This window comes from Arvicanthis niloticus, chromosome 8 (genome assembly GCF_011762505.2).
Source record: "Arvicanthis niloticus isolate mArvNil1 chromosome 8, mArvNil1.pat.X, whole genome shotgun sequence".
In the NCBI taxonomy this organism is placed as follows: Eukaryota; Metazoa; Chordata; class Mammalia; order Rodentia; family Muridae; genus Arvicanthis; species Arvicanthis niloticus.
In genome coordinates, this window is record NC_047665.1 from 87,071,000 (window position 1) to 87,081,858 (window position 10,859).

At 51.9% G+C, this 10,859-nt stretch overlaps 1 protein-coding gene across 1 annotated transcript; it reads right to left on the reverse strand.

Annotated features, from left to right (window-relative positions):
• Nucleotides 1–439: 439 nt before the first annotated feature.
• Icam1 (intercellular adhesion molecule 1) lies at nucleotides 440–10,432 on the reverse strand. Its single transcript, XM_034510900.2, has 7 exons — nucleotides 10,214–10,432; nucleotides 7,355–7,612; nucleotides 3,459–3,773; nucleotides 2,756–3,043; nucleotides 2,022–2,279; nucleotides 1,677–1,925; nucleotides 440–1,586 (listed from the first exon to the last, which is right to left on the reverse strand). The coding sequence occupies exons 1-7, from the start codon at nucleotides 10,275–10,277 to the stop codon at nucleotides 1,414–1,416; spliced, it is 1,605 nt and encodes a 534-aa protein (XP_034366791.1). The 5' UTR covers nucleotides 10,278–10,432; the 3' UTR covers nucleotides 440–1,413.
• Between the last annotated feature and the right edge of the window lie 427 nt (nucleotides 10,433–10,859).

The window sequence follows — 10,859 nt, forward strand, 5'->3', positions numbered from 1 at the left end:
TTTTAAATAAATAAAATAACCGGTGGGTGGTGGCGCATGCCTTTAATCCCAGCACTCCGAGGCAGGTAGATTTCTGTGAGTTCGAGGCCATCCTGATCTACACAGGGAAACCCTGTCTTGAAAAACAAACAAATCTAAAGTAGATTTTAATAGGCATAGTAGTGGCTTTAACCCCAGCATTCGGGAGACAGGCTAGCCCACCTCTGTGAAGTCAAGGCCAACCCATTCATTCCATGTAGCCGGTTTCAGGACAGCCAGGCTACAAAGAGAGCCTATCTCAAAAAAAAGAAAAAAAAAATGAAGGGGAAAAAAAAAAAAACCAACCTGATCCACAGACTCAGAGTTAGGGTTAGGTTAGCAGGCGACCCTGTGAGGAAGTGTGGGAGGCAGCTTTGGCTAACTGATGTGATGTGATGACTGTTCTCAAACTCACAAGACGCTCAGGCCAACATAAAACTTTATTGATTCAAAGGAAAGGCTTCTGTGCTGGGAGGGGTGCCAAACCTCCCACAACAGCTTGCAGGACCCTTCTAAGGGGTTGGAACATTTTCTTCCAGGCTTTCTTTCTCTTTGAGGTGGAGTCGGGTGGGGGGGCATGCAGGCACTGGCCATGATTTCATGAGCATGAGACTCCACTGTTCAGCTGCACGGGGTGCATGAGCATCCATATTTAGGCATAGTGGCTGATATTGGAAACACAGGTAGGGATGTTTGTGGGTGGGGAGGTGGTTGCTCATGCTGGTGTGGGAGACTCCAGGGTGTAGAGGAGGCAGGGATCCCCAGAGAGGTCTGCGAGCAGAGAACCACTGCTAGTCCAAATAGTATTTATATGACTTGTGGAAAAAGTTGGCCCTTTTGAAAAAAGCATCCGGACCAGTGGAGAAACCCCAGACCCACGTGATCTTTCCCCAGACTCTGTTGTGTGGACAGCCCCTGCAACAGGGTCCACGCAATAACTTAAATGCTCACCTGCTCACTGCTCTACAATCTGTACAGGGTACTCAATAAATAGCTGGCAAAACTCTGAATTAATAAATACATCAGGAAGAGTTGGGGACAATGTCTCAGCTTTCCTGCGTCAGAGCAAGTATGGTCTTCTTGCTTGTCTCTACTGGATATTATGTCTTCCCTAGGCGGGGCCCCTCACCAGAGGTAATAGAGAATGAAGTCAGCCTTTCTTGACCGAAGGCCCACCGGGCTGTAGATGTGTCCAGGTCACACGTGTTCAAAATCTTGCTCCATCCACGAGTCCTCTTAGCCCTGAGGCTACAAGTGTGCATCCACCCCCCCCCCCAGGCCACCATCCTGTCCTGTGACAGCCAGAGGAGGTGGGTGAGGGTAAATGCTGTCTACCTTTCAGTTCCGAAGCAGCAGCAGATGTTGCCCTGCAGCGGGGCTCAGGTGTCAGCTGGCTCAGGGAGGTGGGGCTTGTGCCTTCAGTCTCATGGCCTCCTCCTGAGCCTTCTGTAACTTGTATATCCTGATCTTCCTCTGGTGGTTATAAATGTAAATGGCCACCGAGATCACGAGGACCACAGGGACCAGAACCAGCACAATGATTATGGCCCAATTATTCTGATGGTGGTCTGTGTGGTAGAGACAGAAGGGGAACGGTGAGGGTCAAGGCCCTGGCACCTAACCCACCCTTCACTAGCCTTACATCCTGGGATACTCACAAAGCACTATCAGGGTCACATCCCTGGTGACATTCCCATGGGAGCTAAAGGCATGGCACTTGTAGGTACCATTCATCTCCCGTTTGACAGACTCCACCACCCCAATGGGCAACAGGGCACCATCTGCTTTCCGGCTGCAGATCAACTTAGGGGATGGGTTCCCCGAGGCCTGGCATTTCAGAGTCTGCCGAGACCCCTCTTGCCAGGTCCAGTTCCCCAAGCAGTCCCTCTCGTCCAGCCGAGGACCATCTGGAGAAATAGTGTCAGAGACACAGATCAGGGAAAGGTCGGAGGGCACGTGGAGCGTTAGGGGGATGGCTAGCACTACCCTGCAGTCCTACTCACACAGCACGTGGAGTTCCAAGGTCTGGTTTTTAGACAGGAACTTCCCAGCCACCTCCAGGACCGCAGAGCAAAAGAAGCGTCGTTTGTGATCCTCCGGGCTGGCATTCAGTGTGAATTGGACCTGTGGGGTGGGTGGCCCGGGGGGAACACCGCTCAGATGCACCACCTGCGCCCCACCGTGGGCTTCACACTTCACCGTTACTTGGCTCCCTTCGGAGACCTCCAGCTGGCTCAGAGTCAGGACAGGAGCTGAAAAGTCTGGGGGCGGGACACACCGTGAGCCCCGCCCAGTGCAAGCCCCACCCTTGACCACTTAGCCTCAAGTACAGGGTGGACCTCTAGTGTCAGCCCCAAGCTCCAGCATTGGCTATCCAGGAACTAGGCCTAGCTGAAACTAAGCCTTTTGAAAGGCCCAGCCCCACACTTTTTGAGACAGGGTCTCGCTATGTAGTCCTGGCTGGCCTGGAACTCATAAGGACCCTGCCTACCTCTGACACCCGGTGCTGGGATTAAAACAGTGCTAACTCTCCCTTCAGTTCTATCTCTTGAAAGTGCCACACTACTGGTGCCAGTCATGACCCTGGTGCCAGTCCTTACTCCTGAATAGAAGCGCTGAAGGGCCCACCTATGGTGTCGATCCCGCCCTTGTCAGTCCTACCCCTTTAGTACCCCTCCGTTGGGGTCAGTCAGGTCTCCACATCGCTATCTCTGGACTAAATCCCGCCCCTTCTTACTGTAGATTCTCAAGGTCCTCTGCGTCTCCAGGGTCTGGTCCGCCAGCTTCAAAACACAGCGCAGCGGCATGGTTCTGTCGAACTCCTCAGTCACCTCCACCAAGGCAGTGGCTGACACAAAGTCTCTGCTGTTTGTGCTCTCCTGGGTCAGCATCCGGCCTCCCAGCTCCAGGTATATCTGAGCTTCAGGGGCAGGAAACAGGCCTTCCAGGGAGCACAACAACCTCTGCTGTGTGCCCACCTCCAGGAGGTCAGGAGTGTCAAGCTTCGGGTTGGTAGCCGGAAGATCTTGGGAGAGAAGACAGGGATGGGCAAATGGAGTTCCCGGGTCTGGTTTTTTAACAGCAACTGCCCAGCCACCTCTAGGGCGGCAGAGCAAAAGAAGTGTTTGTGATCCTCAGGGTCCACCCACCACTTCCCCTTTTCTTTCTTTTTATTCACAATATATATATATATATATATATATTCCACTTGTGTAAGTCAAAGGACAACTTTCAGGAGTCAGTTTCTCCTTTAGAAGTTGGGGAATTGAACTCAGGTCATCAAGCTTGGATGCAAGCCCCTTCCTTTACCCACTGAGCCATCTCGCCATCCCCAAAATTCCCACTATCCAGATCACTATCTCCTCGGCAACCCTCCCCTATTGCCTGGTGGGCTTCCTCTCAAGAACCCACTTGCCTGCAGTGCAGGAATAGGGCCTCACCGAAAGTCCGGAGCTGCCTGACCTCGGAGACATTCGAGAACAGTGCCAGTCCTTGCGGCCTGAGGTCCAGTTCTGTGAGGCATGAGAAATTGGCTCCGTGGTCGCCTCTGCTGGCCAGCACGGTGAATGTGATCTCCTTGGGGTACTTGGGGTCTCCGCCCACTGGCTGGCGGCTCAGTGTCTCCTCCCCGCGTAGCAGCACTGCCGAGAGCTGGGTCCGCGGTGCTCCCCCATACACCCGGCAGCGCAGGGTGAGGTTCTTGCCCACCTGCTGCCAGACCGGGAGACGGTCCAGCTCCACATGCTCCGGGAATGCTGCAGGGAAACAGGGGTTTGGGGATCCTGTAAGCCGGACTGCTGTAGACAGACCCACACCTGCCTGAAGACTTCAGTCTCCCCCAAACACATCCTACTACCTAAACAGCCAGGAATGCAGAGAGCTTTGGGGAAGCTAGGGAGGAGGTCAGGAGTATTTGCACAAACATCATCAACCATTCCCAGCAGCGATAGCTGAGAGGTGGAAATACACTCCAAAATCTATCTTCAGAAAACTGCAAATAAGTAGGAATATATGTATCTGGGTGTGCTAGAGGTGGGGGGGTGGCCCAGTTTCAGAGGACTTGCCTATCAGACAGGAGGCCCTGGGTTACATCCCCAGTCCCACAAAAAAAGATTAAATTAAATTAAAATGGGCCAGTGAGATGGCTCAGTGGGTAAACATGCTTGCTACATAACCTGAGTACCCAAATTCAATCCCTGGATCCTAGGCTGGCCAGAGGTGGTACCCAGCACTAGGGAGGCAGAGGCAGGTGGATCTCTGTGAGTTTGAAGCCAGCCTGTTCTACAGAGTGAGTTCCAGGACAGCCACAGCTCCACAGAGAAACCCTGTCTGGGAAAACAGACAATCCCTGGATCCCATGTAAAGCTGGACAAAATTTGTAAATATTGACCTCTGAGCCCCACAATGGTGGCACACACCTTTAGTCCCAGCACTTGGGAAGCATAGGTAGTTGGGTCTCTTTGAGTTCTAGGCCAGCCTGGTCTACAAAGGAAGTTCTGGGGCAATCAGTCCATAGTGTGAAACCAGGAGCAGAGCCTGCTTCGATGTCTTAAAACACTGGCATGCCGGGCGGTGGTGGCGCACGCCTTTAATCCCAGCACTTGGGAGGCAGAGGCAGGCGGATTTCTGAGTTCGAGGCCAGCCTGGTCTACAGTGAGTTCCAGGACAGCCAGGGCTACACAGAGAAACCTTGTCTTGAAAAACAAAAAAAAAAAAAAAAAAAAAAAAAAAAAAAAACAAAAAACACTGGCACATGGGGAAGAGCATGGTACTTGGTCTTGGTCTTACTTCTTCACACACTGAACAAATCCTGGTTTCAAATATTTATCTGCCCCTCCCATCTTGGATGCTTCGATCACAAGCGGCAAGCTCAGGCAGGCTTCAGCTGGATCCGATTGCTGCCAGCTTCCAGTAATCTAGCTTTCTGCCATACAGATCCTGGGGCCACTCCCATACCTGCCAAGGCTCCCCGGCTCCCCAAAGAGAAAGCTCTTGACAGCAGCCACGCTGACACCCATGCTCTCATGCCAGGCAAGGTAGTAATTTTCTGCTCCAGTCTTGCTTCAGGTTGTTCCCTCTGCCTAGAATACCCCACCGACCCCTGCTTGGGTTTGGGGTTCTTGTTTGTTATCCCTACCCCCACTCCACCCGCCCCCAGGCTGACCTTGAACCCATTATGTAGACCAGGCTAGCCTTAAACCCTGCCTTCCAAGTACTGCCGCACCACACCAGACTATCAGGCTGAGTTTCACTGTGTTCACAGCAAATAAATTAAGTCACAACACTTGAACAGCTGAAGTGACAGAAATTCAGCAAAGCCAGAATTCCACTCCCAGCCTTGGGTGTGTAAGATCAGGTACCCTGGGAAAGTTCTTCAGAGGGACTTCCCAAGGCCACAAGGAATGCTTGGGGACTTCCCTCTCTCCCTCCAAGGCAGCACTGGCACATACAACCACATCGTCCAAAGCACAAGCTAAGCTGAGATTTCTCAAAGGCTTCTGTCCAGCTACCACAAAGACCGATGGCCTTTAGGCTTTCCTGTATCATACCATGGTGTGACATGATCAACAAGTAAAAACAAGATGTCAAAAGCCCAGGGGTCACCTAGTTCCTCAGGCGCTAATTCCAAAGACGAAGCCAGCTGAGTATAACCTCTCCCTGGAGTTCTCCAGTGAGGGTCTGGGGGCATGGGTCAGGGGAAGAGCCTCTTCCTAGGACACCCAGAGAAGCTGGGTGGAGGGTTGGCAGTTAATGCTGGCCTAACACTCGAGGCCCTGAGTTCCGAGTATAAACACGGCCTCCCTCATCCTGCCCCTTCTGCTCACAAATACAGAAGCAGTCACATCACTCATTAGTCTGAGTTTCCTTTTAAGGTGTAACATTCCTGCAGGTAGGAAGGACCATCTGCATTCTTTTATACAGATGCATACTACTCCATGGTATACCCAAACCAAACTTTATCTTTCCATCTCTGGGGTTCTCTATCTTTGAGTGGTTTGTAAATGTTTGACCTTCAAATACAGCTGTGTATGACTTAGGGGTGGAGCTCAGTAGCAGAGTGCATACCTAGCCAAGCACAAAGCTCTGACGGTCCTATCCTCAGCCCTAAGGATCGGAGCAGGCCTAGATCCTGACCAGTTCCCTGTGGGAGGGATCTATGCATCAGTGATTTCCAAGACTGGAACTTGATGGCTGCAGGGCACACACAGGCACACACAGGCACACACAGGCACACACACACACACACACATACACACACAATACACACACAATACAAACATGTAAAGAACTGATATCCAATCCAGGCATGGAATCATACACCTACAATCTGGGCACTTGTGAGGTGGGTGCATGAAGAGCAAGATGTCAAAGACAACACCTTAAAAAAAATAAACAGCTGGCTAGAAAGACGGCTGAGCAGTTAAGAACACTGGCTGCTATTGTAAAGGACTGGGATTCAGGTCCCAGCACCCACATGGTGGCTCACTCAAGTTCCAGATTTCAATACCCTTTTCTGACCTCCACATGTGGGCACATTCATACATGTAGGCACGCGTGTGTACACACACACACTCACACTCACTCTTTAAAAATAAATAAATGAATACAGAGGCAGCAGGCTGGGTGGTAGCGGCACATGCTTTTAATCCCAGTATTTGGGAGCCCCAGGTAGGCAGGGGTTTTTAAGGGTCAGATCTAGGGTCAGAGGCTGGGTCTACAGCTCAGTGGCAGAGTCCTTGCCTTGAAATCACTAAGTCCTTGGTTCAGTCCCCACGACCAGATAAGCCAGGTGTGAGGTACCAGCCTATAATCCTAGCACCAGGAAATAAATGCAAAGCCATCTTTAGCTATGTAGTGTGAGTCCAAGGCCAGTCTGGCTACATGAGACCCTGTCTTTAAACAAACAAAGGACTGGGGCCAGAGAGATGGTTCCGCAAAGAGCATTGGCTGCTCTTCCAGAGGATTCAAGTTCAATTCCCAGCACCCACATGGCGGCACAACTGTTTGTAACTCCAGTTCTAGGTGATCTGACACAGACATACATGCAGGTAAAACACCAATGCACATACGATCGATCAATCAATCAATCAATCAATAAAAAACAAAACCTTAGACACAATTAATCATAGAGTACAATTAAACAAAACAACACAGAACAATCCAGGCATCCAATGGTGGCATTCTGGAATGTTCTAAATTCCTATGGCACACTCCACTGACAGAGGTTTAAAGAGATCTCTAAGTGACTGTGGGACTTTCCAAGGCTGCCACCCAGGGCTAGTTGTCATGTCCCCAGTGGGTCACCCTGCTCCCGCCCCCTGGCTCCACCACTCACAGTACACGGTGATCATAGCAGAAGCGGAGTACTGCGTGGTGCCACAGTTGTCATAGCACATTGGACTGCTGTCATCCCCAATGTCACTCAGCTCAAACAGCTTCCAGCTGGGTCCACTCTCCAGCTCGTCCTTCAGCCACTGAGTCTCCAAGCCCAGGCTGGGGTTCTCACAAGAGGAAGAACAGTTCACCTGCAAGGACCCACCCCGAGGCAGGAAGGCTTTTGGGGGATGGATGGATACTTGAGAATCACCAGGCCCTGGAACAAAAGGGAGAGATGAGAGGAAGTTGGTCTATCCGTGTGACTTTAGAGTCAGGCAGACTTCTGCACCCCATGCAGAAAGCAATCGTGCCTGAAAACACACAGTAACAAATTATGGGTGTTGAGGGGCTGGGCTCAGTGGGCAGAACAAGTGACTAGCATGCCCGAATCCAAGATCCAAACTGGGTGTGGTGGCACATGCCTGTAATTCCAGCACTCAGGGGGATCAGGGGTTGAGTATGATCCTTGGTTACAAATGGAGTCAGAGAGCAGCCTTGGATACAGGAACCCAGGTTTTCAGGCATGCTGGGCAAGCACTGTGCCCACTGAGCCCAGCACCAGCCAGTACCAGTCCAGCACCAGCCCAGCACCAGCCCAGCACCAGCCCAGCACCAGCTCAGCCTCAGATGGTGGTTAGATGGTTGTTGTTATTTTGTTTTTTTCTTTTTTGTTTGGGTTTTTTGAGGTAAGGTTTCATTATGTTGCTCTGGCTTTCCTGGAACTCACTCTGAAGACCAGGCTGGCCTCACAAAGATCTGCCTGCCTTTCTCTGCCTCCCAAATACTGGGACTAAAGGCTTGGACCACCACGCCAGGCTTGACAGTGGTTGTTAATAAGAGTTTTGACTTAGCCAGAAAAGAATAGGACATAACACATAGTTTCTTGGTGACAGATTTGAGCAGAGATCTGGAGGATGAGAAGGCCATCTGGAGGATGGCCAAACAGGGAAAAAAAAAAAAAAAAAAGAAAAAAAAAGTCAATTCCAGACAGAAGGAACAGAATGCAAAGGTCAGGAGTTGGCGGGGCAGGAGCTGGATAGTCAACAAGAAGAGGAAGAGGGTGAAATGAGAAGATCCTCTGGGTAGTGGTGGTCACATTAAAAATGTGTTCCCAATGGCAGATGTGGTAGCTCACACCTTTAATCCCAGCACTCAGAAGTAGGAGTTTGAGGCTAGCCTGATCTATACATCGAGTTTTAGCTACACAGTGAGACACTGGTATTTTTGTTTGGTGGGTTTTTTTTTGGGGGGGGTGGTTATTCCTCAGTGGGGGGGGGGGCAGAAGTAGAGCACTTCACTAACTTATGCAAAGACTTGAGGCCCACCCCCAGCAGGGTGTAAACCGAGCCCTGGGGAGGCTGAAGCAGGAGGACCAAGAGCCTGGCCTGGAGAACAGCTTGTAGACCAGCCTGGCCTACATGGTTTCTATGTGAAAACATTAAAAAGGAGCCAACAAGAGGCTGGGCAGGTAAAGGGCTTGCCAGCAAGCCTGACCACCTGCCCGCAGCCCTCCGAGGCCCTGCAGTGGGAGGAGGGAAGCGGTCCTGCAAGCCGCCCTCTGAGCAGCACTAACGCCATGACACAAGCACACACATGTACAATAAGTAAATAAGATGCAATCAATTAATTAAAACAACCATGGGGTGGGGGGAAAACACCTTTAATTCCAACAATCAGGAGGCAGAGGCAGAGGCAGGCAGGTCTCTGAGTTTCAGGCCAACCTGGTCTATAGAGCAAGTTCTAGGACAGCCAGGGCTACACAGAGAAATCCTGTCTTGAAAAAACAAAAACTAACCAAACCAAATAAATAAATAAATATTAAAATAGCAAAAAAAAAAAAAAAAAAAAAAAAAAGCTGAGCTCAGCTCCTCCCCCACCCCACCCCACCCTCACCCTCGCCAAAATAGTTCAGTGCTGTGACTGGTGGTCTGGTGGAGGTAATACCGCTAGCCACTCTCCTCAACGCCTCTGGAATTATTCGGGCTCCTTGGAGAACCCTGAGGCTAAGAAGAAGCCATCCAGCTAGGAGTAATGGATTCTGGGAATCCAGGTCAGGAGCCTCCAGTAAGCTGCTGAGCAAGTTCTGAATCTTCCTCTCATAGGAGGACAGCAGGTGCCGCCCCCAGGCTGCAGCAAGGTGGGGAGTCCTGAGCTACCTCATTCTGGCTCCAGGGTACACCAACCCTGGAATTCCCCAGCGCAGAAGCAGCCTGGACTTCCCCAGGGGTGAGGATGAGGAACGGGTGTCTGTGGGGGAGGGAACCGGACCTTGATCAAGATTCAGCTTAGGTCGGGCCAGCCCCTCAGACCATCTGTTCCCCACGTCGGTCATATTCTGATTGCCCCATGACTAGGGCTGTGACCACAGTTCCCACTGCACAGACCGGGAGCCCAGCTTCTAAGTGCACACGTTTATAGGAGAGTAGTGTGTCTTGAGTCAGTAACCCGAAGAGCCGCGAGGCCTTGAGGACTGAATTAAAGGGCAGCCTAGGCTAACGTGTCAAGGCATCGTTCTCAAAACAGGAAAGAAAGGAAGGGAGGGGAAGAAGGGACAGGGAGAGAGAGAGGACAGAGAGACAGAGAGAGGGGAGGGGGGGAGGGAGGGAGGGAAAAACTGAGACTTGTGTTCTGCAGTCCACCCATGGAGTGATGCTACTCCGGATTCGAACTCCGGGCTGTTAGTTTTCAACCCTTGGCTTCCAATCCTACTTAACAGCTGCAATTCATGTGATGTTCCGCTGGCCGGGGAGCAGGGATTTTCACGGCTCTCTGAGTCCACCTGGACCTGCCCCCCAAAGCGACCCCATCTTGGACTCACCAGGGATCACGACGACCAGGGCCAAGAGCAGAGGCAGCGTGGGCTTGGCACGGGTTGAAGCCATTGCAGGGCCAGGGCAAAGTGCAGGTAGCGGCAGAGCAGGGCACTGGCACTGGGTGCAGGCTGAGGCAGGCGCCGCTTTTATAGTCTCTGGCCACGGGGGGCCGAGGGGCGGTGCTGTCGGGGCCACTTTCCCGGAAACCTCGCGCCTTCCCCTCCGGAACGAGGGCTTCGGTATTTCCGGATGGAGACTGCTCTGGCCGCGAGGGGTGGTCCTGCCTCGCTGGCCCCTGGGATCCAGGAATTTCCAAACTGAAGTAATGACATATGGGGGGGCAGGGGCGGGGTAATGGAGGGGAGGTGATGTCAGAGACCAGAAGGTGAGTCCGAGAGAAGGCCCTGGGCCTCCAGGTTAAATTGGTTGACTCCAGGTTAATTGGTTGACTAGTGCCTAGTCCCCTGCGACATTGGGACAGCCATCCCCTCGGAGGAGTAAACTGAGGCTCGTCATTTCGCAGGGATCCGAAATCAAACCCTGATTCCTTAACTACTGCAAGCCTCTTTAACCCACCAGACAAGCCCTTGCGGTGGATAAGGGTTCCTCGGAATCGCTTGGGGACGCCATCCATCCAGAGGGGCCCCTTCT

Bases quoted from the DNA above. Each gene is read 5' to 3' on its own strand.
- Icam1 (XM_034510900.2), bottom strand. From the start codon at position 10,277: ATGGCTTCAACCCGTGCCAAGCCCACGCTGCCTCTGCTCTTGGCCCTG. The intron at 3,044-3,458 runs GTGAGGCCCTAT...TTCTCTCCCAAG, and splicing joins CAGGCAGCTCCGGACTTTCG to ATCTTCCGGCTACCAACCCG. The intron at 1,926-2,021 runs GTGAGTAGGACT...CTATTTCTCCAG, and splicing joins CTTGGAACTCCACGTGCTGT to ATGGTCCTCGGCTGGACGAG.